This window comes from Loxodonta africana, chromosome 24 (assembly GCF_030014295.1).
Source record: "Loxodonta africana isolate mLoxAfr1 chromosome 24, mLoxAfr1.hap2, whole genome shotgun sequence".
Lineage (NCBI taxonomy): Eukaryota > Metazoa > Chordata > Mammalia > Proboscidea > Elephantidae > Loxodonta > Loxodonta africana.
Genome location: NC_087365.1, coordinates 32,220,710 through 32,245,433, shown reverse-complemented (window position 1 = coordinate 32,245,433; position 24,724 = coordinate 32,220,710). Strand labels below are relative to the sequence as shown.

The following is a 24,724-nucleotide window of genomic DNA, read 5'->3' as shown; positions in this document are numbered from 1 at the left end:
GGTTTTCCCTGAGGGCCTGGGCTAAGCTCCCTTCTGGGGGAAGAGTGGCAGGGGAGTGAGGGGGCTGGGGTCAGTGCCCAGAGCTGGGGGTGGGGGTGGGGCTCTGCCACGTGCCCAGTCAGCTGCACCTATAGGGTCTCCCTCCAGGTTTCCCCAAGAGCCACCCAAATGGCACAGAATCCAACCTGCTTCTTCCCACCCCTAACTGAGGCCCTGTTCAGGCCTGGCAGAGAGACAGCCCTGGGACCTGGAAAGAGGCACTCTCAGCCAAGTCAGAGAGGGGAACCAACTCTACCCCACATCCCAAGACCCAGTGTCTCCTGGGCACCAGAGCAGACTGCTTTTGTCCCCTTCCAGAGTCTGGTCCAGATGATGGTGGTTAGAAAATGATTCATCCATTCATTCTATAGCTCGTCCTTATGGAACATCCACTGTCTGCTAAGTGCTGGGGATACAGCAGTAGACAAGGTGACAAAGCCCTAGCCCTCAAGGAGCTGACTGGTAGAAATATAATGCAATTTTAAATTTTCTAGTAGTCACATTCAGAAAAAGGAAAAAAAATTTTAAACAGGCAAAACTAATTTTTAGTAGTATATTTTACTTAACCCAGTATATCCAAAATATTATCATTTAGCATGTAATCACTATAAAATTTTGACGAGCTAACTTACATCCTTTTTCTCATACCAAGTCTTCCAAATCCACACACAACACCTTCGTTTGAACTTGCCACATTCCAAGCTCAATAGCCTCACGTGGCAACGGGTGGCCATATTGGACAGCGCAGCTCCAGAGGGAACAAACAGGGCATTGTACAGTGAGTCAGAGCTGACGAGAAAGGAAAGCAGGGGAGGGCTGTGGGGGTGGGTGCAGCTTTCAATATGGTGGTCGGGGGGGCCTCATATTTGAGCAGGGGCGCTGTTGGCCTAGATGATGCAAGGGACAGAGTCAGGTGGATGTCTGGAAAAAAGCCTTCCAGGCAGAGGGAGTCCCAACTACAATGGCCCTAAGGTGGGGTGTTTCAGGAACAGCAGAAAGGCCAGTGTGGCTGGAGGCGGGAGGGCAAGGGGCAGTGGGAGAGATGGGGCCAAGGTGAGGGACCCCACAGTTTACTATAAGGACTATGGTTTCTACTTACGAGTCTTCTGCAAGTACTGGCTTAGGTATCACCTCCTCCAGGAAGCCTTCCCTGTCCCCCAGACTGGGTGAGGCCCTACCTCAGCCCCCCACAGCCCCCTGGGATTCCCTCTCTCAGAGTCTTCGACATACTGGGCAGTAGCTGTGTGTCTGTGTGTTTGTTTGTGGGTCCATCTCCTGTGTGGGGTCTGGAAGAAAGCAGGGAGATGAGGTGGGCAAGAAACTAGGTAACAGTTTCTTCCTTTCCAAGAGGCCTGGCTGGACAGTGGTAAAGATGGCGAGTGTATGGGGGGGGACAAGGGGCATTTGCCTCATTCACCCCAATAACCGCCAAACCCCTAACCCTATAATGTTCATCCCGAGGGTCACTCAATCAAACCACTCCTTTTTTTATAAATAAAGTTTTTTTTTTAATTTTAAAATTTTATTATATAAAATGCGTACAGAAAAGGGCACAGCTCAAATGAATTTTTATAAATTGAGCACTTCAGAGGCCCCCCCATGTGTTCCCTCAAAGTCACTCTCCCCAAGGTAACCACTGTCTGACCTCTAACATAGTGAATGAGGTCAGTATGATCTTGAGGTTCACAAAAATAGACTCACACAGAGTGTGCTCTTTTGAGTGTGTCTTCTTTCACACATTGTTGTTGGTCCCCAACTCACGGTGACCCCATGCACAACAAGATCAGACCATTGTGAGCCATAGGGTTTTCATTGGTTGACTTTTCAGAAGTAGATTGCCAGGCCTTTCTTCCTAGTCTTAGTCTGGAAGCTGCACTGAAACCTGTTCAACCTATAGCAGTAAGCAAGCCTCCCCTGACAGATGGGTGGTAGCTGTGCGTGGGGTACATTGGCTGGGAATTGAGCCTTGGTCTCCCCCATGGAAGTCGAAAAATCTACCACGGAACCACCACTGCCCCTCTTTCACACATTGTTATTGTTGTTAGGGGCCGTCAAGTCAATCCCTATTTATAGCAACCCCCCGTGACAGACAGGGTAGACCTACCAATAGGGTTTTCTTGGCTATAATCTTTAGGGAAGCAGATTGCCAGGTCTTTCCCCACCGAGTGGCTGGGTGGATTTGAACTACCCATCTTTCAGTTAGCAGTCAAGTGCTTAACCATTCGGGTCACCCAGGCTCCTATTCACCCATGTTGTATGTGACGCAATGGTTTATTCTTTTTCTTTGCCGTACTACCCCATTATGTGATGAACCCAGCTTGCTTCCATCCTCCTGTGTAGAGACGGCTGGGCTGTTTCCAGTTGTAGGCTGTTACGAATGAAGCTGCTATGAATGTTCTTGCCCAGTCTGTTTGTGAACATGTTTTTATTTTTCATTTCTCTTGGGTAAAAAGCTAGGAGTGGAACTGCTGGATCGCAGTAGCCTATGCATGTGTTTAGCTCTGCTGGACACTGCGCCAATTCCCCAAAGTGGCTGAGCCACTGGGCACTCCCCCCGGCAGTACGTGAGTGTTACCGCTAATCCTCATGCTCACCAGCACCTGGTACTGCCAACGTTTTTAAGACATTTGTTTGAGAGATGAGAAAGTAAAGCTAACACCAAGTATTTATTGAACACGTACTGTGTGGGGGACACCTAAACCAAAAAAACCCAAACCCAGTGCTGTCGAGTCGATTCCGACTCACAGCGACCCTATAGGACATAGTAGAACTGCCCCATAGGGGGACACCTAGCATGTGATAATCCGTCTAGCCATCACAACAAGCCGGTGAGGTCAATACTATTATTTTCCCATCTTACATTCTAAGGGCCCAGACTCAGCAAGGGGAAGTGGCTGACTCTAACATTTGCCATCTGAACCGTACATGCTGTGTGGCCTTGGACCGGCTACTCCATCTCTCTGAGCCTCTGCTTCCTCATCTAGAATTGTGGGAGTCTTGAAGGTGAGCAGTGCCCACAGGGACACAGTGGAACAGAATCTTCACTGTTGCCTTCCCAGGGGGTGGGGTCACAGTGCGGGGCTCCCCATGCCAGCCTACCCCCCATTAGCCATTGGCCATTTAGCTGAAGGTAAATTCATAGTAACTGACCATTCAAGGAATCAGATTGGAGGTCAGAGTACCCAGCCCGTCTCCCATGGTACAGATGAGATTCAGAGAGGAGCCCTGACTTGTATGAGGTCACCCGGTGTGCCCCAGGCCTTCTGATGCAAACAGCTGTGCCTTGGTTTCCCCATCTGCACACTGGGCCTGGGGGGTGCTGCTGTGTGAGCATCCAAGGGTGGGGGCAGGAAGGGGGCATCTCTGGCATGCCCAGGGTCAGGCGCCAGCCATCCGTGGATTACCCAGGCGCCAAACCTGTGTCAAAGCTGCCATTGTCCCAGAGCCTAGGAAGATGATGTGTGACGGGATTAGGGCCAACAGTAAGGGACAAGGGGATGGCCTTGGCATCCAGGCAAAGGAGAGGAAGGGCCCTCCCTCTTCTGTGGCATGGGCCTAGGCCAGGCTGGGATAAGGCCAACATGCCAGGGCCCCCCAGGTTCTAGGAGAGCTGGGCTCCTTGCCACAATGCCACCCACAGAAACGTGTGCGTGTCCAGATACAGACCCACCTACACGAAGAGACCTGCCAGATCCCCCATGTACAAAGACATCCCCCATGGAGACACAGGTGTACTGACAGATGCACACACCAACACACAGACACACGGACACGTGGCCACCACCCCAATAGCTTTCAGGGCTGGAGCACCAACTGATCATAGGAGGCACCTTGACATACATTTGTTTTAGTTATAGGTTTTGTTTTAATACTCTAGTAAATAACATTGATTATCAGGGTCCATTTATAACACATTTATTTTTCAAATGAGTCGATATAAAGAATGATATCAGTATAAGTCCTAGGGGAAGTGATGGGGAAGATATGACGAATGTCAAGGAGCTGATTCTCACATGGATGTCCTCTCTGAGACCTGGAGACACCCTTGGACATGGACCACGAACAAGTGGACAGGAGTCACACAGACACGGCAGACACCCAGAGGCCTCTTCACACACCACATGCAAACCTGCACACCTGGAGATGCAAGCCCCATGGCAGGTCACCCTGATCCCTGGGCCATTTTGATACTGGAACAAGCTCATGGACATACACACTGGCACACGGCCACGTAGTTCCCTCTCACACTCTGTGTTGGTCATCTAGTGCTGCCATAACAGAAATACCAGAAGTGGACGGCTTTAACAAAGAGAAATTTATTTCCTCACAGTAAAGTAAGCTAAAAATCCAAATTCAAAGTGTCAGCTCCAGGAGAAGTCTGTCTCTGTCTGTCGGCTGTGAAGGAAGTTCCTTGTCCTCAATCCTCCCACGGTCGAGGAGCTTCTCAGGCTCAGGGACCCCATGTCCAAAGGACGCACTCTGCTCCTTGTGCTGCTTTCTTGGTGGTATGAGGTCCCCAACTCTCTGCTTGCTTCCCTTTCTTTTTAACTCTTGAGAGATAAAAGGTGGTGCAGGCCACACCCCAGGGAAACTCCCTTTACTTTGGATAAGGGGGGTGACCTGAGTAAGGGTGGTGTTACAATCCCACCCTAATCCTTTTAACATAAAATTACAATCACAAAATGGAGCACAACCACACATGGCCTAAGCAAGTTGGTACACAGATTTTGGGGGGGACATAATTCAATCCATGACATACTCCAACACGGAAGCCCTGTTCACATCTCATTGGCCTCAGAAATCCACCATAGCTAACACTTATTGAGCACATGTGTGCCAGGTGCTGTGGTAAACACTGCTGTGACTGGGCCAGCTGACTCCCCACAATAACTTGCTGAGGTTGGTACTGCTATCATTCCTATCTTAGCGATGAGGAAACTGAGGCTCAGAGAGGTGAAGTGCCTTGCCCAGGGCACACAGCAGCGAAGAGGCACAGCCAGAATTTGAATCCAGGCAGGCAGGCTCTGGAGCCCAAATTCCAAGCCCAGCTCTGTCCTTGGGCTTGTGAGGTGGGCTCAGGCCAGTAACTCCACCGCTCTGAGCCTTAATCTTCTCATCTGTGAAACAGGGACAGTCCCTACCTGCCTCACCTATTATGAGGACTAAAGGAGGCAACCCAGCCGGAGCTCCTGGGGTGCCCCAGGCACTCCACAGGCTCCCTGTGAATAGGACCATCCCCAGGTTACCAAGTTTGGGTGGCACGTTGGAGCCAGCTAAGGTGGGTGGGAAGAGATTTGCCACTTGCTAAACTATGTGACCTTGGCAAGGGAGCTAACCTTCCTGTGCCTCAATTTCCTGACCTAATAAATTGGGGGTGCTGCCCTCTCCCCATAGGGTCATTGGGTGGATTAAATGCGATGATCCAGGCAAGACTCTGAGTGTGGTATTCAGGAGGTGCTCAGTATGTGCTCAAGCCACCCCCAAAGCTGTGACCGGCTACCCTCCAGACCCTGAATGGTCTTAGAAAAACCCACTGAAGGGGAAGAAAATCCACACGTTCATTTGCCATAAATAAAGAGGCTGAAGCACCAGGTGTTCGTTCGTAAGGGCCTTTGTCCTGTTTATTGCCAAGGCCCCAACCCAGGCCAGTCCCACTCACTCTTCAGCAAACGAAGCAGCCACCGGCAATAGCGGGCCAGGCCCACCCAGCTCCAATCAAGGGGCCAATCCGTGGGGCATGGTCAGCTGGCAGTTTGGCGGCAGCTGGTGTGTGAGTTCTGCCACGATCATTCCAACTTCAAATTCAGCACCAGAGCATTCTGGAGGAGGCAAAGGGCCAGTGTGGGCGAGGGGCAATGACAGAACCACCCAGGCGTGGGGATGGGATGGAGTGGGGCCTGTTGCCAGGAAATGGAAACCAGTGTGGTATTGAAGGGTGGAGGCTGGACTAGACTCGCCTTGTGACCCGGGGGAGGTCCCCTCACCTCTCTGTGCCTCAGTTTTCTCACACACCCCTACCTCCCCGAGTGGAGAGATAGAATGAAGAAATGCTCATTTAACACTCCAAGGGCAGTGCTTGACATGCAGTGAAAAGCTAACATCTATTGAGCACTTACTGTATACCGTTAGGTGAATTATCTCAATGAGTCATCAGGACAGCCCTATGGGGCCAGTACCTAAATTTTCATCACTGTTTTATGCACAGAAGAGCGAAGGCGTAAAGAGGTGAAGTAATTTGCCCAAGGTTGCAAACAAGAGAGTAGCAGAGCTTAAGTCTCCTCCTGGGGAGCCCCTGGCCAGGGTGGACCCAGGTTTTGAGGGACAAGGTCTTGCTCTTCAGACTAGCAGGATTATACTGATGGCCTCTCCGCTCCCCAACCCTCCCTTCAAGTTTGTGAGGGGCTCTTGCCATTGGTCGAAAGTGTCGATTGATATGCCCTCCGTCCCACCTCACCTCCACTATGTCCAGTTCAGCCCGGTTGTAATTCATGCCCAGAAAGTCCGGGAGCGGGAGCCCGACCTGGAGCACATCTGAGAAATACAGTAAGCGGCATCTCAGCCAGCCTGCTCTGCAATTGATTAAGGAGTGGCTGCCTGGCGCAGAGTAGTGGGAAATAGTGCATTGGTTGATTTATGATGTCTGCTGGCTGCACAGGCAGAGACAGTACAAGCCTGAATCACCATGTGTTTACCAACCCAGTTCTGGGTCAAGACCTGACTTCAGGGACAGAATTCACACATTTGTGGTGAAAAACGTGAGATTGTTCACTACAGATCAGTAAGTAAGCACAAGTAAGCCAGTGATTACCTTGCTTACTGGCTCTTCCATCCCTGTCAGGGATTGTAAATTTGAAAAGAAGCTTTGATTCTGTAGAAAGGTGCTGTGGGATTGGGGGAGAGACAAATGCCAGCCATACCTAGAAGCAGAATACTTGCTACGGTGAAAAAATGTGAAATTGTTCACTACAGTTGATCTGGTAAGCAAGGTAAGCACCATGCTTACCTTGCCTATTGAATAATCCGTCCCTGATTGGAAACCCTGGTGGTGTAGTGGTTAAGAGTTCCACTGTCAACCACAAGGTTGGCAGTTTGAATCCACCAGGCGCTCCTTAGAACCCCTATGGGGCGGTCCTACTCTGTCCTATATGGTCGCTATGAGTCGGAATCGACTCGATGGCAATGGGTTTTTTGGTTTGCTCATGGTCTGGGGTCAAGATCAGAGTCCAAAGAGTGGGAGGGGACTTTAAGACAATAAGACTGCATTGACCTCAGAGATTCAGCAGTGTTAGCCCAGAACTCGTGATGTGGCTTTGAGACCACCCAGGTGGCATCCCTTCCTGCTGATAGTGCTTCTTGGCACCAGCAAAAGCAAAGCCTATTGGAGCCCTCACCATTGACGACTGGGATGTAGGCCTCTTGGAGATAATTGGTGATGAAACCAGTCAGCTCCTGCTCCTGGGGAGAGAGAGAGAAAATTCCATGTCCTACCATTCAATTCATATAGTCTGACTGCCACGTTTTTCTTCCACAGAGTGGCTTGTGAGTTAGAGACATCAAGTAATTTGTCCAGCCACCGTCAACACTGGGCCTTAGCCCTGGCTCCATTCACCTACAGGCCTGTGCTCTTCACCACTGCTTTGTCCCTGTTCAGGTGACACCTGGGACTTTGGGTCACGGTGCAGGGATGGGGGAATTCAGGAGTTATAGGGCTATGTGGAACCCACTCCTGCTCCAACAGAAAACTCTGTAGTTTCATTCGTTCACCACCTCTCTGTACCTCAATTTCCCCAACTGTGGAAGTGGAATATAATAGCACCTACTTACAGGGCTTCCATGAGGATTAAATGAGATTGTGTGAAGCAGTAGCACAGAGTAAAAACTATTAAGTGCTACTGCTGCTGTCGTTGGCACCTACTGGGTCTGTGTTGGGCTCTGAGGCCACAGAGATTAATAAAAATAACAGCTTGGCCAACAAGGCCAACAAGCCCACTGCCCATGGCAATGTTTTTAAAATCAATCCAGATTCTATCTAGAAAATGAAACAGAGATTCAGAGAGGCCAAGGGATTTTCCCGAGGTCACAAAGAAAGCAGAGTCCTGAGGTCCACAGTGACCTTGCTCTATTCACCCTGTGTCCAGTTTGGGACCCCTTCACTGCAGCCCCAGGGTAGAATAGGCCCAGTCTTGCCCTCAAGCCAGGTCAGGCAGAACACTTGGGACACTTACCTTGAATGAGCCCATCTTTGAGGACTTCCGGGTCAGGCTCAGTAATCTGTGGAGGGCAGAGCATGAGAAAGAGGGGAAAAGGGTGGTCAGAGCCAGGGCCCAAGGGAGTTCCAAGCACTCTAACCTCTCCCTGATTCAGAAGTCTCCTCTACAGCCTCCAGACCAGGTGCTCGTAAGCCTCTGCTTGCATGCGGCCTCTGTTGGGGCACTCACCACCTTTCCTTATAGCCTGTTCTGTTTCCCACGTATCTCCTGTACCTCCTCTTGTCCTGACTCTCCCTCTGGGACTCCTAGCCATGTCTGCTGCTCCTGCCTGAGGCCAGGTGTGCAGAGGTTGGCAGCCCAACTGGTAGTCCCAGATCCTTGCAGGCAGCAGAGTTGGGGCCCCCTCACCTTGCCCCCTCCCCTGCATAGCCTCTGATAGGCACTAGTACATGTTGGCACCAGAACAGGCCACATGACAATGGTTATTTGGTGACTCTACTATCCCAAATTTATTTTCTAATCCCGTAACAGACCTTCCATTTTCTGCTCTCATTCCAAGACATTCAGGTGAGTCTGAACCCAGAGACCCCAGGATGAGCACATGACCCAGGCTTGGCCAACCAGAACATTACATCTCCCAGTTATGGTGATTAGCTTAGAGTTGGCCCTGTGATTCAAGCTATACCAATGAGAAACAGTCTTGGTAATTTTGTTAGAATCATTGGACAAGAGGCCTCTCATCACTGGAGTCACTTTGTCACCATATAGAGACTGCCTAAGAATTCAGCTAACAAAGTGGACAGCAGAGGAAAGGGGAACAGGGAGACAGATTTTTGAGATCTTTGTTTGTGTGCCTAGATCCAGCCATGCCTGAAGCTGCACAGACCTACTCTTAGAGTTTTCGATTATATGAGGCAAATGATTTCCTTTTGGGCTTAACCATATCGAAGTTGGAATTATATTTTTTGCAAATGAAAGAATTGTGGCCTGATACAAGTCAGATCAAAGATTTAAGCAAAAGCAAGAATTAATGAGCAGCTGAATGTAAAGCTAGGATGTTAATAGCACCCTCCTTACAGAGGGCAAGGATGAAGTGGGATAATGAATATAATGTACAATGCTTGGCATATAAATAAGCTCCATAAATGTTAGCTGATACTAGTATAAGAAAAGGCTTCCTGGAAGAGGTACCATTTAAGCTGGGCCCTGACTGACAGGTGGCATTTGGACAGCATGGGCAAAGGTCCATTGATGGACAAAGGGATATGGGGCCCACAGGCAGATTCACTGTGCAAAAGCCTAGTGGAATAGTGAGAGTGGAGGTGGAAGAATTTGAGAAGGACTTGCATGCCAGACTAAGATTTGAGAAAAGATCATGTAGACAGCAGGGAGCCGTTGAAGGTTCTAGGGCAGGCCTAGTGACTACAGCAGCCTAGTAGTGTGGGCTGTGCTGAATGGATCAGGGGGAGAGCCTGGAGCAGGAAGCAGGGTGGATGTGGTAATGCCCATGCAGGGGCACAGGGATGCTAGCGTGGGGCAGCAGGCTCTTACCTGTCCAGAGAGGTGGCCATATGTAGCCTGTCCCCATGCACTGAGTACTGGATTTTCAGGTTGAAGTGCTGGGGTCGGGGCGGGGGGAGGGAGGGACAGGGAGAAGGCAGTGGGTCTCCCAGTCAGAGCTGGTAAAGCCCTGGCACCAGCACCACCACCACTGCCAAAACAAAGCAGAGGTCAGATGGAACCCTGGTGTGAGTCCTCCTCTCTGCCCACCCCAGTCTCAGAGACTGAACCTACGGTCTCCCCATGACCCCAGTCCCAGCTCCTTACCTGGCCCAGGTCAGTACCCCCAAAATAACTGGCACTGTTTGCAGGTTCCTGCACACACTGCGTTATAGCCACAGGCCTTTGCACATGCTGTAACTTCCACCTACAGTGTTCTGCATCCCCAGCCTCCTCAGCATCAACCCCTTCCCTGGCCAGACTCTGCTCATCCTTCAAAACATAACTCAGGAATCACCTCCTCTGGGAAATCCTCTGTGATTTCCCCAAACTGGATTTGGGACCCCTCTGGGCTTCCATGGTTCCCTAAGTGAATCCTTTACTACCCATACAGATGCTAATGTATGTGAGGGGGAGAGGGAGGAAAAACTAAACCATTGACTCTCAGTTTGTTGGTCTTTCAAGCCATTCAAAAGCTCAGTGACAGATCTATGGAACAGACATCAAATGACAGTGCCTGAGAGGTTAGGGCTACATGATTGGGATTAACCAAGAACCCCTCGAATTCATTACTTGGCCATCAACTAAAATCCCTCCATCCAGCCTTGAATGTCCATGAGGGTGGGACTAAATGGGGATCAGCTTCCACACTCACGACTTCCAGGAGGAAGAGAGACACAGGAGCCTTGCTCCTCCGCCGAGCAGCCAGCATCTCTAGGGTGCCATGGAGGTGCAGCAGACTCTTGCCTGTCTTCATGGTGACCTTGGGGTGCTTGTTGATCTTGATCTGGGTCATCAAGGGCTTTGGCTTAGGATATGCCTCAGCCACCTGCGGAAACCAGGAAAATTCCCTCAGGCCAGCCATCGGACTGATGGCTTCAGTTGAAACCAGGAATTTCTCATGAAATAGGCAATTTCTGCCTTGGACACAGGAAGTACGATGTGCAAAGGCTGGGATGTGTCTATCAAGAAATGCAACAAAACTCACAAGATGACTTCCTATATCAGACATAGAAGGTTCAATGTGCAAAAGCAGAGCTGTTTCTGTTATTTCTGGACTAGACCCAAAAAGTACTTTATGGAGAAGCAGGATATTCTCACATTGACCAGGGAGATGTGGCATTGAAAAGCTGCCTCTAAAGTCCCTTGTCTGTTCAGCTGGAGAACAGAGCAGGGCAGGGCAGGGCAGATCATGGTGATCATGGGTGGCTGGGGCACTCACTTTAGGTATGAAGCTGGCCAGCGTCTCAGTGGTTTGTGGGGGCAGCTCACCAATCTACAAAATAAAATCAAGGTTAGGATTACTGAAGCTTTCCCTGATCCGTCCTAATAAACCTCTCCTAACTCTATAAGATGTACCCTTTGAAATTGCTTTCACAACACTTATCACTCATGTTCAACTCTGCTTTACTAGATAATGAGCTCCTGGGTTACAGAGACCGTGGTTTATGTATTCCTATGCCCACAGACCTTAGCACATGGTCAAACACTGGGAAAAGTTGTTGGATTAATAAGTGGAAAGATAGGAGATGGCGTGGAGGAGAGGAAAGTGAAATGGAGTGATAAATGGATGGAAGAATGGATGGATGAATGGATGGATGGATGGGTTGGTGGGTGGGTGGGTCGGTGAATGGATGGATGATGGATTGATGGACGGATGGATGGATGGATGGGAGGATGAAAGAATGTGTGGAGGATGATGGATGGTAGGTGAAGGGATGGTAGGATGGATGGATGGTCCAGTGAGGGATGGGTGGGTGGATGGGTATGTGGGAAGATGGACAGAGGGAATGCTAAATGGTTGGGAGAATAGTTGGATGGCTAAATGACTGGATAAGTAGGAGAATGAATAATGGAGAGTTATGTGGGTAGATGGATGAGTGATTGGTCTAGAACAAAGGAAGCATTAAGGGTCAGAGAATCAAGACAGCCTTCTAGGAGGTGGTGGCAGCTAAGCAGAATTTTGAAGGATGTGTGGGAGGAGAAACTCTAGGTGTGTGACCTTGAGCAGGTCCTAGCCCCTTCTTTATCTTATCAGGTAGATAAGACACCAAGGAACCCTAGGCAAATCCTGCCTCTTCCCTGGGCCTGACAGAGTATGATTGGGTGAGGCACTCATTGGGAGAAGCAAACAGCCTTGGGAGAAGTGTGAGTATGAAATTAGCAGTCCCAAAAATCAGCTCAGGGAATCAAGGGTTCATGTTCAGGACAGAAAGGGTGAAGGCCCCAGTGACTGGTTAAACACTCATATTTGTATGGTAGACAGAGAACATGCATAGACTCAACAGTATAAGTCTCTGTTCTGGGTGTTGTGTGGATACTATAAAGGTTTGGATGGCTGATAGCTGGAAAGATATAGCCTAGGGCATGAATACATGGCAGAGAGATAGGTGGATGGGAGGATGATGACTGGATAAAAAGAAGGTAGATGGATGGCCAATGCATGAGAGATATATGTTGATGAATAAATAGCTGGTTGTTTGGACAGTTGGAGGAATGGATGGATAGATGATAGTTACATGGATAGAGGGATAATGAATGGTGGGATGAACTGATGATAGGAACCCAAATTAGTCCTAGCATCTCCCAGTCCTGGTGTAGCCCACAACTCCAGGATAAATCTTGGAATAGATAAGCCAGACTGGGACTGTCATTACAGGGGACAGAAGCAGATGGGGGGAAGGGGAGAACCACTGGGCAGCTCACCTTCATGTCTCGGATTTTCACGTCAAAAGACTTCTGTAGGAGGGTGAGCTCAGCTGTGAGGAAGGTGGCTGAGAGCAGCAGCTGTGACGATCCTTCAGCATAGCCCTCGGGGACTTTGAGGTCCTCCCTGGCATCAGGAAGCTTGATGGTGCTTCCCTCTTTCTGCTGTACCACAGGCTGTGGGACGGTGGGAGGGAAACACTCAGACTTAGCCATGAGGGACTGTGGCTAGGGGTGAGTCTCAGTCCCCCACATTCATGGGGCTCAAACCAAGCCCCAAATCATCAAGTCATTAAATGTTAGAGCCAGAGAAGGCTACAGTGGTCCAACCCTCCCAGTGTACAGATGGGTAGACTGAGGCCTGAGAGGATGAGGGAGTCAGTCACTAGACCACTGGCAGTTCCTCCTAGGGTTTCTTAGGTAACCTCAGTTAATCTGACTCTGACTACTTGGGGTCCTCATTTATCCAGAATGTGTTTTCTGTTTTATTCTTAGGAGAAATAGGTAAGCAAAAAACAAGCCAAGGCATGGTAGAACCACATGGGACGGAGACTTCACAAGGAGGTGACTTCTCAGAATATATCTTCCCATTCCTGGAAGATGTGTCTCACCTAACCACCTGGGGCTCTGGAGACCTGAGTGAGGGCCCAGCTCTGCCACCAACTCACTGTGGAACCCTAGGCAAGTCCTGACTCTTTCCTGGGCCTCAGTATTCCCCTTCTGTACAATGACGGGGTGACTGGGTGAGACACTCATTGGGAGGAGCAAACAGCCCTAGGAGAAGGTGTGAGTATGAAATTAGCAGTCCCAAAACTCAGCTCAGGGAATCCAAGGCTCATGTTTAGGGCAGAGGGGGAGAAGGCCCCACTGGCAGGTTAAACACTCATGGTGGGCCTGGACCAACCAGGGCCTGAGAGGCCCCCTCACCCTCCAACCCTGGTGCAAACAGCCCCCACCCAGGTCAGTGAACCTAAGACCACAGCCCCCAGTTGTCCAGGTGCTTACACTCAAGTCCACTTGGATGTAACTGGCTGTGGTTGTCGGTGTGGATGACAGGACGTATTTGATGGTGCCCACCTGGCCCACGGGCATGGGGGCTGTGGGAACAGGAAGGCTCCACTCAGGACGGTGCCAACCCCATTAGTAGTCCAGAGAAGGCCACCTGAGCCTGTCTTGGGCACCAGGAAACCTGGCCCTCTGTGTTCCAACACAACCTGTTTAGCATCTCTGATACTCAGTAACTTCATTTGTACAATGGAGGTGACAGTGTCTGGCCTGAAAAATCACCCTCCTCACAGCATTCTGTGGACACAGAGCTTGAGTGGTCCCCAAGGACTATCACAGTTCAGATCTCACAATAGACCAGTAAGGTCAGGATTATTAGCTCCATTTTATAGATGAACAAACTGAGGATCAGAAGAGTGAAGTGACTTGTCCCAGAACACTTGCTGGGGACATGACAGAATTTCTACACACCCAGCAATTGTGCTTTCCTTTCCCCTACACCAAGAATTCTGTAGACCCCAAAATGATGAAAGTAGCAGATTCCCTTGGCAAGGGAAAGTCAGGTATCACCCTCATCAGGATTTATTCAGGGTGCAAGGCTTGTAGACGAGCCCAGAATGGCTGCTCTGTCTGTAGTCCCAGGGGAATGGATGGAACATTGGGTGGAGGGCTGAGAGGCAAGGACCCCAGAGTCCCCCGAGGCCTCAGGCTTCCCATCTGGACAATGGGGAGATGGATGTCATGACCTCAGACCTGCTCTAGTTCCCAGGCTGGGCTGGGAGCAGGCACCTGAATGGGAAGTCGGCATCAAAGTCCAACCACCCTGATGTCCCTGTGTTGGGGTGCGGTATGGCTGGGGCTGCACTCACTGTTCAGGTTGGCCCACTTCTTGTTCACATATACAAGGACCGCGTCGATGGCTGGACACATCTGGAAGCAGAGAATGCACCGGGCTAAGAGGGCCCCTGCCTGAAGGACCAACCTCCTCATAGCCAAATGGTACTCCATGGGGAGTCCCAAGAGCCCTGGCAAAACAGGGGCTGATGGGAAAACCAAGGCCCCAAGGCACACAGATAGTCAATGGCAGAGCCTGGACTAACCCAGATCTTCTGACTGCAGCCTGCAAAGTCGGGGCCAAGGGGGACTCATTCCCCAAGGAATGGTAATCTAAGCAGGATTGCAAAGACCTGCTATTCAGCCTGTCATTTTCTCCTCCCATGCTCATGGCAGACATCACTAGATGATCATGGCACCTTCTCACACTGAGCCAGCCACAGCTTTAGAAACATTCACACCAGTCTATCAATTAATCAGTCAGCACTCAAGATAAGATGCATTTGCCAGCCCTGGTCTAAGCAACCCCAGGAATGAAGGGTACAGGCTTTCTTTGAGCCACTCACCAGGCCAGGGAGAACTTTGTGCAGAGTGCTGTCCAAGAACTTGTTGACCACCTTGGGTAGCATGCTAGGCACAAGCACAGGAGGATGCAGTGAACAGGTACGTGAATGTCAGGAATTTAAGAACAGGACATGAAGGAACAAGGTTAAGGAAGTACAATGGCTGAGGAAGTAGGGTGCTGGGGGTTGTATTAATGCGAAACCAGCCTTCCTCCCCAGCCTTAGCAAGCCCCAGAGCTTCTTACTTGCTAGGCAAGTTGGTCTTCACGCTAACCAGGATAACCTCACAGCCCTCACTCTTGAACATGGGGAGGCCCGTCTCCTCATCCCGCAGAAGCCGGTTGGTGGCTGTGATGTTCAGGACCACGATGATCTCCATGTTCCCACCCATGAAGCTGGAGGAGGGGACAAGTGGGCATCACGGGCATCTCCATCACTGAAGGCAGTCTCCCTGCCCTCTCTTTGTCCACAATCTCAGCAGCTCTGGGAGGGAACAGGTGGGGGGACCACCTGATACAACAAAGAAGGGGACAGGACCTGCCCAAGATCACCCACCCAGAATTTCACCTCCCTCTTGCCTTCTTTTCTTGCCTTAGCAAACTCCCACACATCCTTCAAAACTCTGCTTAGTTGTGACGACCTCCTGGGAGGCTGTCTTGATTCTCTCACCCCTAATGCCTCCTTTGTTCTAGATCAATCACTCAGCCTGTTACTGTCCATGAAAGGAGAAACCAAGTCTGCATCATCTCAGGCCACAGTACCCAGGTGGCACACAGTAGGTGCTTAATAAATATGCATCAAATAGTGAGACAGAGAGACCATTCCTCCTCCCCCAGTTGCCAGCCCCATACTCACCTTTTGCCAGTGATGGTCATGCCAGTGGACACACATTGAGAGATGCCTACTCCGGGCATGAAGCTCAGTGTGATGACAGGCAGCAGGACATCCTTCACCTTCAGACTGGGAGGGGATAGGCATCCACAGGAATGAGAACTGGGCAGGTGAGACCCAAACCCTAGACCTGCTTCTCCACCACCTTGCTGGGAGGCCTTGGAGAAATCCCCTCATCCCGTGCCACCAGGGTAAGCCTGGTCATAGGGTCATGATGAAACCTAAACAAAAGGCTGGACGTAAACTAATTTGTACAGAAAGCACTTACTGTGTGTGAGGTAGGACACACGGCTAACACATTATATGACCTTGGACTTCTCCCTTCCCTTCTGTGAGCCTCAGTTTCCCCACTGGCAAAATAGGAAGGTTTGCCTAGATCAAGGTTTCCCAATAGTGGCACTATTGACATTTTGGGCCAGATAATTCTTTGTTATGGGCCTGTTCTGTGCATTGTAGGGTTTCCAGCAGCATCCCTGACTCCTACCCACTAGATGCCAATAGGGCCTGGTTTCCCCCTGCCAAGTTGTGGCAATCAAAAAATCATGTGCCAAATGTCCCCATGGACAAAGTCACCCCTACTTGAGAACCACGAGTCTACACCAGGATAGCAGAGATGTAGCACATATACCTCTACCTGACCATCCTGAGCTCTTGGCAGACATTGCTAACTGATCACAGTCCTACTTCCTGCTAAGCCAAGATGAAAAAAAAAACAAAAAAACCTGAACCATTGCTGTCGAGTTAAGTTGATTCCATAGTGTCCCTGGATTCTCCCCAGGACATCCCTCAGGCAGCCCCTACCAATCAATCCCAGATAGCATATGCAATGAAATCGATTTGCTCCTGTCATTAGCTGACTGTTGATACCTTTCTGGCTCTGCCATTTCAGGATTTTTATTCAATTTCACATCCGTTCAGTGAGTCCCTGCTGCATACAGGAAGTTGGAAATTGACCTGTCAGCCTCACGTCCTCCTCACAATGACCCCGCTTATGGGCAGGGCAGAAATTGTTCTCAATAGATAGCTGAGGAGGCTGAGGCCCAGGCAGAGGCAGTCACTCAGCAAGTCACTCAGCAAGACTGTGTGACAAGGCAGAAAGAGTCCCAAGCCCCATACCAGCTCTCACTTGGCTTTCTCAGGTCCCCGTACCACCCTGTGCCCAACTGCACCCCTCGGAGACCCCCCTCACTCAGTGATGCCTTTGATGGGTTTCATCCCTGGCCGCTTCTTGCCCGCCTCAGCTGCCATCTTCTCCAGGATGTGGCTCTCATCCATGGCGCTCTGGACCTCTGGAAATGGGGCCCACAGGGATACTCAGCTGGGCTCCCCACTGCCTCCCTGCCCGCTTGGTCCAATCTCTCAGGTCTCCCAGGCCCAGATCACTTATAGGTGCCACCACCCCGTGCCCCAGAGTCACTGTGTCCCACCCTGGACTGGGTGATGCTGGGGACCTGGAGATGAGCCATGCCCAGATCCGGCCCTCCTCCAGGCTAACGAGGGAGGCAGAGCCACCCCCAACAGCAGTAACAAGTGACAAGAGCCATAATACAGTAAGCACAGGAGCTGTAGGAACCATTTCAGGGTCCCAAGCCAGGAAGAGAAGACCTAGGGAAGGCTTCCAGGAGGAGGTGACATATGTCTTGGTCCATGAAGGAGTAATAGGAATTCGCCAGGTAGCAAAGAGATGAATGGGCCATTTCTGCATGGGGACAGTAGGTGCAAAGGCAGGGACGGGGAGGGGAGGAGAGGGAAGAGTGAGCAATTCAGCATGGCTAGAGGAGGGCTTTTTAGAGGAGGGTGGGCAAAGACGTGACAGAGAAATTAGGGAAATTAGCAGGGACACAACGCGAGGCCTGGAACACCAAGTTAAAGTGTCAACTTTATGTCGTGGGCTTGCCACTCCCAGACCTGGGCGATTTGGGGACGCATCTGGGAGAGTGTGAAAATGCAGATGCTGGGCCTGAACCCTAGAGATTCTGAGTCCCCAGGCCTGGAGGCCCCAACTCCAAATGACACCCTGCCAGAAACACTGCCAGTATGGTCACAGACTAATTCACAAAGGGGACAGAGGCTGAACTGACAGAACCGTCATTAGCCCTTTGCCTCTGAACGTGACTCCATTTAACTTAGGGTCAAGATGCTGGGGGTGGAAAATAAATTTGACTAAGGGCCCTCTGAGGCGATTTCCATCTCACATTTTATTTGGTCCTGACAGGGAAGAACTGGTCACCCCATTTTACATTTCTTTACATTTTACATTCACAGATGAGCAAACAGCAACACAGAGAGAATGAGTGATTTGCCTGAAGTCACACAGCAAGTTGTTGGCAGAGCTGGGATTAGAACCCAGGTTTATTACCCCCACAGCACCTGTGGTCACCAAACCCCTCCATCAGGGCCAACAAGAGGCCCCAAGGGGGCAGGATTTCCAGCTCTCTTTCTGCCTTTTTGAGAGAACCTTGGGCAAGCTTCCCCAACTTCTCTGGGCCTCAGTTTTCACCCACTGTAAAACGGGAAAATAATAACACATTGCTCTTAGGTTTATTTTGAGGCTCATAGGATGCTTGGGGTGTGCAAACATGAGCGTTTACTGCCCACCCCCCATCCCCACACCTGGCCTGCCAGCTCACCGTGGTTCATGACGTCCATACCCAGCCGCAGCAGTGCCCCGGGGTCAGCTCGCGTGCCTGTCAGCAGCCCGCAGAGTGCCAAGCACAGGATCGGCAGCATGGCTCCACCTGTGCCAGAGGGGCCTGAACTAGGTGCGGCCCACCAGGCCCTGGTGCCCCTGGGGACCTCCTGTACCCCAAAGCAAAGCAAACCACGCCCCTGGATGATCTTGGGGGTCCAGGAACCTTTTGGGCTCCATCCAGTCATTTCAGCAAACATTATTACTGCCTTCTCCAGAGGAGTCAAGCAGCATCCAGATTAAATGTAGGGCTTTTTGAGTCACCCCAGGCAAGTTACTTCCTTCTGTAAACCTCAGTTTCCTCATCTGTGGAATGGACATGATGTGCTCTGTGGAAGGCTCAACCGTAGTTATTTGTGGGTTCAAGTGTAACTGACTGCCAGATGATGCTAGGGCTGCAGAGCGGATTCCAATCCCTCTGACTCTGGAAGCTACCACTGCCTGTGGGAACAAGGGAACCCTCTGCTCCTGACCCTGACACCCCACAAATGGTGTCCCCACCTCCTCCAGTCCAGCCTCACTTCCACATTAGGACTAGAAATCTCAACTCGCAGCCCCTTAAAGCTCCTTTAGATATCACCTTACCAATAGGGAAACTGAAGCAGACACCCACGGTCACATAGGCAGTTAAAAGCAGAACCAAACAAGAGCCTCCCACCTCAAACCCTTCAGGGTCCCCAGGACAGCCCCACCGCACCCTTGGCCTCCCAGAAATCCCTCTCTCCTACTTACCAAGGCCCGAAATTCTCCCAACCAGAGGCCAAGTGTTGATTTCAGGTTTGAGCTTTGACTAAAAAGGTGATGAATTAAGCAGAAGCCTATGGGGCCGGCCTGTGTCAGCCCAGAGAAGGGGGAGTTCCAGCTGGACACTTGCTGGCCATGGCTGGGCCACTGAGGGCCCCACTGGTGCACAAACTGAGATGGATGCCTACTGTGGGCCACCTCCCCAGTCCCGAGTCTAGGTCTGCATTCATTCATTCATTGATTTCATGCTTATTGAGTGCCTACTATGTGCCAAAGGAACCCTGGTAGCACAGTGGTTAAACACCCAGCTTCTAACCAAAAGGTCAGCAGTTCGAACCCACCAGCCACTGTGTGGGAGAAAAGATGTGGCAGTCTGCTTACGTAAAGAAAACAGCCTTGGAAACCCTATGGGGCAGTTCTACTCTGTCCTATAGGGTCACTACGAGTCAGAATTGATTCAAAGGCAACAGGCCTTTTTTTTTTTTTTTTTTTTTTTTCAGGTACTCTGTGCCAAGCAGATCAGGCTACAAGGTTCACACGGCCAAGACCATCCTGCCCCTCTTGAATCATAAGCCTGGAGGAAGAGCAGAGGAAGCAATAGAACGGGCTAACGTGAAAGCAGGGTGTACGTGTTGTCAGGGAAGACCTCTCTGAGGAGGAGATCTCTAGGCTGAGACCCACAGGTTGAGAAGGAGACAGCGGATAAAGAGCCAGGGCAGAACGTTCCAGCCAAAACTCAATATTCACCAATCAAAACTTGATCTATTTCTCTCTCGTCCCTTTCAATGTTTAAATACCTGGACTTGAAAACCATCAATCCTAGCATTTCCTCTGCCTCTACACACCCATGGGCCATGGCAGGTGCCAGGCACCCACACATCTGTCTTTGAAAATCATCCCAGAGGGACAGCCAAGGTCTGTGCCAGGACAACAGTGCTGCAGGGGCTGGTGAAGGTGCCCTCCAGCCCCAAGCCCATCTCACTGATGGAGAGACTGAGCCCCAGAGACTGAGTGCCACCCCAGTCTCCCCACTTACAGGTCAGAACTGTACCAGGTGGTAAGGTCACCCAGAGCAGGGTTTTTTGTCCTTGTGGAACAAGAAGCAGCTCAAGGTAACATGGTTGCACAGGTGTTTCTGGGCAAATGGTTAATGCCGGGGGCTTGCTTTTGATTGTGCTGTTCCTAAGCGGTACTTCCCTCCTAGAATGCTCTGCCTCCACCCATCCATAGCCTGCTCATCCCGCCGGTCCTAATTTCTGCCCTTGCCTCCTCCACCAGGAAGTCTTCTCTCAACCCCCAGTCACTCGTCACCCCCCACAATCTGAAGGTGACCTTACACAAATTTCATCCCCTGTGATGAGTATTTCTTCCTGCCTCCCCCCCCCCCCAGCCTTTGCTCACACTTTTTACTCCACCTGAAGCCCCTTCCATTCCCTCTCTGCCTGGCAAATGCTCCTAGATGCCCCCAGCCCCGGTGGCCTCAGCCCAGTTCTGAGCTCTCACAAAGCAGCATCTGGGGTTTCTCCCCCCAGTCTCCCTTTGGCCTGGGATGAAGCCCGATGAGACCCCTTGAGCCTGCTGTTTCCTTGATCTGTCCTAAGTCCCACGATCAGGTGTTAAATATCTGAAGGTTGCGCCATCCATTGGCTACCTGTAAGTGGGGAGCACGGGGCTGGGGTCAGGATCTGAGCCCTCATGCTGCCACCATTTCCAGTGTGACTCAGCAACTCCCTTCCCTCCCTGGGCTTCAGTTTTCTCATCTGTAAAATGACAGGGCTGGATAAGGCACTGTCTGTGGGGCCTGTCCTTACCTTGCTGATCCTGGAACGTTCTGAAGCTGACTGTCACCCGTTTCCCAACCCTGAGACAAGGAAGCCCTTATATTTGGGAGCCCGATTAGCTGCTTGGATAATTAAGGATTTAATAAGGCCCAGATAATTATCTAGAGGCCTAAAGAACAGGAGCGCCGAAGCTCACGTGACACGTCAGTCTGTTCCAATGTAAATAGCACAGAGGACAAGGGTAGTTGGGGAGCCCAGGTGGCTACGTGAGGGTGGGTGCTGGGGAAGGGGCACAGTGCCAGAGCGACACCATGCTCACACTCTCCCCTTTCCTGGGCTTAGCACCTCCCACAGTGTTGGGCATATAGTAGGCACTCATTCGTTCCTTCAACAAACATTTAATGAACACCTACTGTGTGCCAGTCCTGGGCAGGGTTCTGGGGGTGAAGCAGTGAACAAGGCAGCCAGGGTGCCTTCCCTGAGGAAGAAGCCTAAAGGGGAAAATGGCATGCAGCAGATCAACAACCACAAACCCGGTTCTGAGGGGGACAAGGGCGGCGGAGGCCAACAAAGCAAAGGGATGGGTTGGAAGGAGGGGCCCAATTTATCATCAGCCTTCGAAGGTCCCTCTGAACAGAGGATGCTGGAGATGATGCCAGAGGCTGGAACAGAAGCCAACTCTGCAAGGCAGCAGAAAGGTGACAGGGGGTAGCCAGTGGCAAAGGCCTGAGAGACCTTGGCTGGACCGATGGGGACTTGTGTGCTTCTGAGACTCACTGCGGGGCACGGAGAGCTAATGGCCCAGTGGGGTATCCTCAGATGGCCCTTTCAGGGGGAGATGCTGGGAGGTGGAAAGTGCCAGCTAGGGGACTTTCTCTCAGGGTCCAAGCCTGGGAGTCAACGAAGACAGGGGTGAGCCCAGGTCACATGGAGAACCAGCCCCAGAGCTGGGGGTGCAGAGCCCAAGCCTCAGATGCCCAGTCTCTGCTCTGCCCTCCACAAGCCCTCAGAGAGACTTGGCTTGGGGATGCCTTGAGGGCCTTCACTTTTGATGGACAGTCCCAGGGGAAGAGGGTGCTGGGGGTCTGGGGCTTCTTCATCAACCCCACAGGGAGCCCACAGGTCTCAAAGATCGAGTAAGCTACTGTACCCTTTGTGCACGTGGGGCCACTGAGGCCAGGCGGGAACAAGAACCTCCTGAGATCACACAGAGTAGCTGAGGCCAGGTAGGGCCAGGGCGAGAGCAGGACTGGGTTAGCCCAGCCTGTCTCCATCCTGATCCCGGCCTGAGCTGGAGAAGCCAGTTCCAAGGCAGCACTACAGATAGCATCATTTGATCCCTGCTGGCCCGCCCCCAACAGACAGAGAGGCCTCACATCCTCCTCACACCCACAGATCTGACCCAGTGTGCCTCTGGCTTGGGTATCTTTGCTCTCCCTGCCCTCCTCCAGGGTCATCCTGGGTGTGGGGGGCTGGGTGCAGAGTGGGAAGGGCATGGGGTGGGAGGGGGTGAGACAAACCCCCTTGAATGGGTCAGAGATCTGGGTCCCAATCCCAATTCTGCACTCGTAAGCTGTATGGTCTTGGGCGACTCTCTCAAACCTCCTGGGCAACTGCTTTATCCTCTTTACGTTGGAGGGTGGGGTGCGGAAATCCATGACGCCAATGCGCTTCACCTGTGCCAGGCGGTGTGCTAAGTGTTTGCCATGCACCAGGCCACTTAATTCTCACAACTACCCTGTGAGGAAGGAGCCCTAGTGGCACAATGATTAAGTGCTTGGATGCTAACTGAAAGATGGGTGGTTCAAACCCACCCAGTGGGTCTGTGGGAGAGAGACAGGGCGATCTACTCCCATAAAGATCAAGTCATTGTCGTGGAGTTGATTCCAACTCATAGCAATCCTACAGGAGAGAGTAGAACTGCCCCATTGGTTTCAAAGGCTATAATCTTTACGGAAGCAGACTGTCCCATCTTTCTCCCACAGATCCGCTGGTGGGTTCAAACTGCCAACCTTTTGGTTAGCAGCCAAGTGCTTTAACCACTGTGCCACCAGGGCTCCTTCCAAAAAGATTGCAGCCAAGAAAACCCTATGAGCAGTTCTGCTCTGTCACATGGGGTCACTATGAGTCAGGAATTGACTCAAAGGCACCTAACCACTACCACCCTATGAGGTCAGTACTTTTCAACGTTTCTCCATTTTACAGATGAAGAAACTGAGTCTCAGGTAGGTGGAGAAACTTGCCTGAGGTTATATAGCAAGCGCATGGTACAGTTGGGGTTGAATCTGGATCCAAGGGGCTCCAGAGCCCAGGTCAAGACCTTCTAAGGAACACCTACTGTTATGGATTGAATTGTGTCCCCCCAGAAATGTGTGTCAACTTGGCTAGTCCTTCTTCTCAATATTGTGTGATTGTCCACTGTTTTGTCATCTGATGTGATTTTCCTATGTGTTGTAAATCCTATCTCTGTGATGTTAATGAGGTGGGATTAGTGGCAGTTATGTTAATGAGGGAGGACTCAATCTACAAGATTAAGTTGTGTCTTAAGTCAAGCTCTTTTGAGAAATAAAGGAGAAAAGCAAGCAGAGAGACCTGGGGACCTCATACCACCAAGAAAGCAGTGCCAGGAGCAGAGCGCATCCTTTGGACCTAGGGTTCCTGCACTGAGAAGCTCCCAGACCAGGGAAAGATTGATGACAAGGACCTTCCCCCAGAGCCGACAGACAGAGAAAGCCTTCCCCTGGAGGTGATATTCTGAATTCGGACTTCTGGCCTCCTAGACTGTGAGAGAATAAATTTCTCTTTGTTAAAGCCATCCACTCGTATTCTGTTATAGCAGCACTTGGTAACTAAGACACCTGCTCAGACTCCTGCCCACCTCTCTGACCTCCGCTTTCCCCACGTGCCAGGACCACCCTGGCTTGCCCCTTACAATACCTTCCCTGTCAGGGCTCCAAATTCAGCCATCCTTCCAGGTCCAGCTTGAGGATCCTTCCTGGGGGAGCCTTTCCTAACCGTTCCTTTCCTCTCCCACCCCTCAGGCACCGAAGATAGGGCCACTTCTGCAGCTCAGTGTTCTCTCTTCCCTTCTCTGCAGGAGACCCTCTGGGAACCCAATAAGGGTGACTACAAGTCCAGCAGCCCCCACCTGCTGCTGGGGATTAGGGCTAGGGCAAGTCTGGGACTGAGCTCCAGCATAAACATGTGCACACAACTCACTCACCACCTACGTTTTATGCATTTGTGTGCTGGGCTCTGGGAAGTGTCAGAGAGGAGTATCAGAGGCTGCTCAGAGTAGGTCTTGGGGGAGGGAGCCATGGACACAAGCAAACTTGGTACGAGATCTCAGGGCATCAGAGTCACAAGGGAAGAAAGAAACTGAGGGGCTTGGAGAGCTGGAAAGAGAAAGGTAGTGTTAGCCCATTGGTCAGGGAAGACTGCCTTGAGCTGGTTGATGAGGGGCACCAAAACCAAAAACAAAAAACCAGACCCGTTGCCATTGAGCCGATGCTGACTCATACAGGTTCAGGTAAAATATTCCAG

The 24,724-nt window shown here is 51.1% G+C and overlaps 1 protein-coding gene across 1 annotated transcript; it reads right to left on the bottom strand.

Annotated features, from left to right (window-relative positions):
* Positions 1–5,825: 5,825 nt before the first annotated feature.
* BPIFB6 (BPI fold containing family B member 6) lies at positions 5,826–18,697 on the bottom strand. Its single transcript, XM_003411502.2, has 15 exons — positions 18,598–18,697; positions 17,157–17,256; positions 15,932–16,036; positions 15,322–15,471; positions 15,080–15,143; positions 14,549–14,609; positions 13,680–13,771; positions 12,675–12,851; positions 11,191–11,244; positions 10,624–10,797; positions 9,801–9,868; positions 8,265–8,310; positions 7,431–7,494; positions 6,494–6,570; positions 5,826–5,858 (listed from the first exon to the last, which is right to left on the bottom strand). Exons 1-15 carry the CDS (start codon positions 18,695–18,697, stop codon positions 5,826–5,828), a joined length of 1,365 nt encoding a protein of 454 aa, XP_003411550.2.
* Between the last annotated feature and the right edge of the window lie 6,027 nt (positions 18,698–24,724).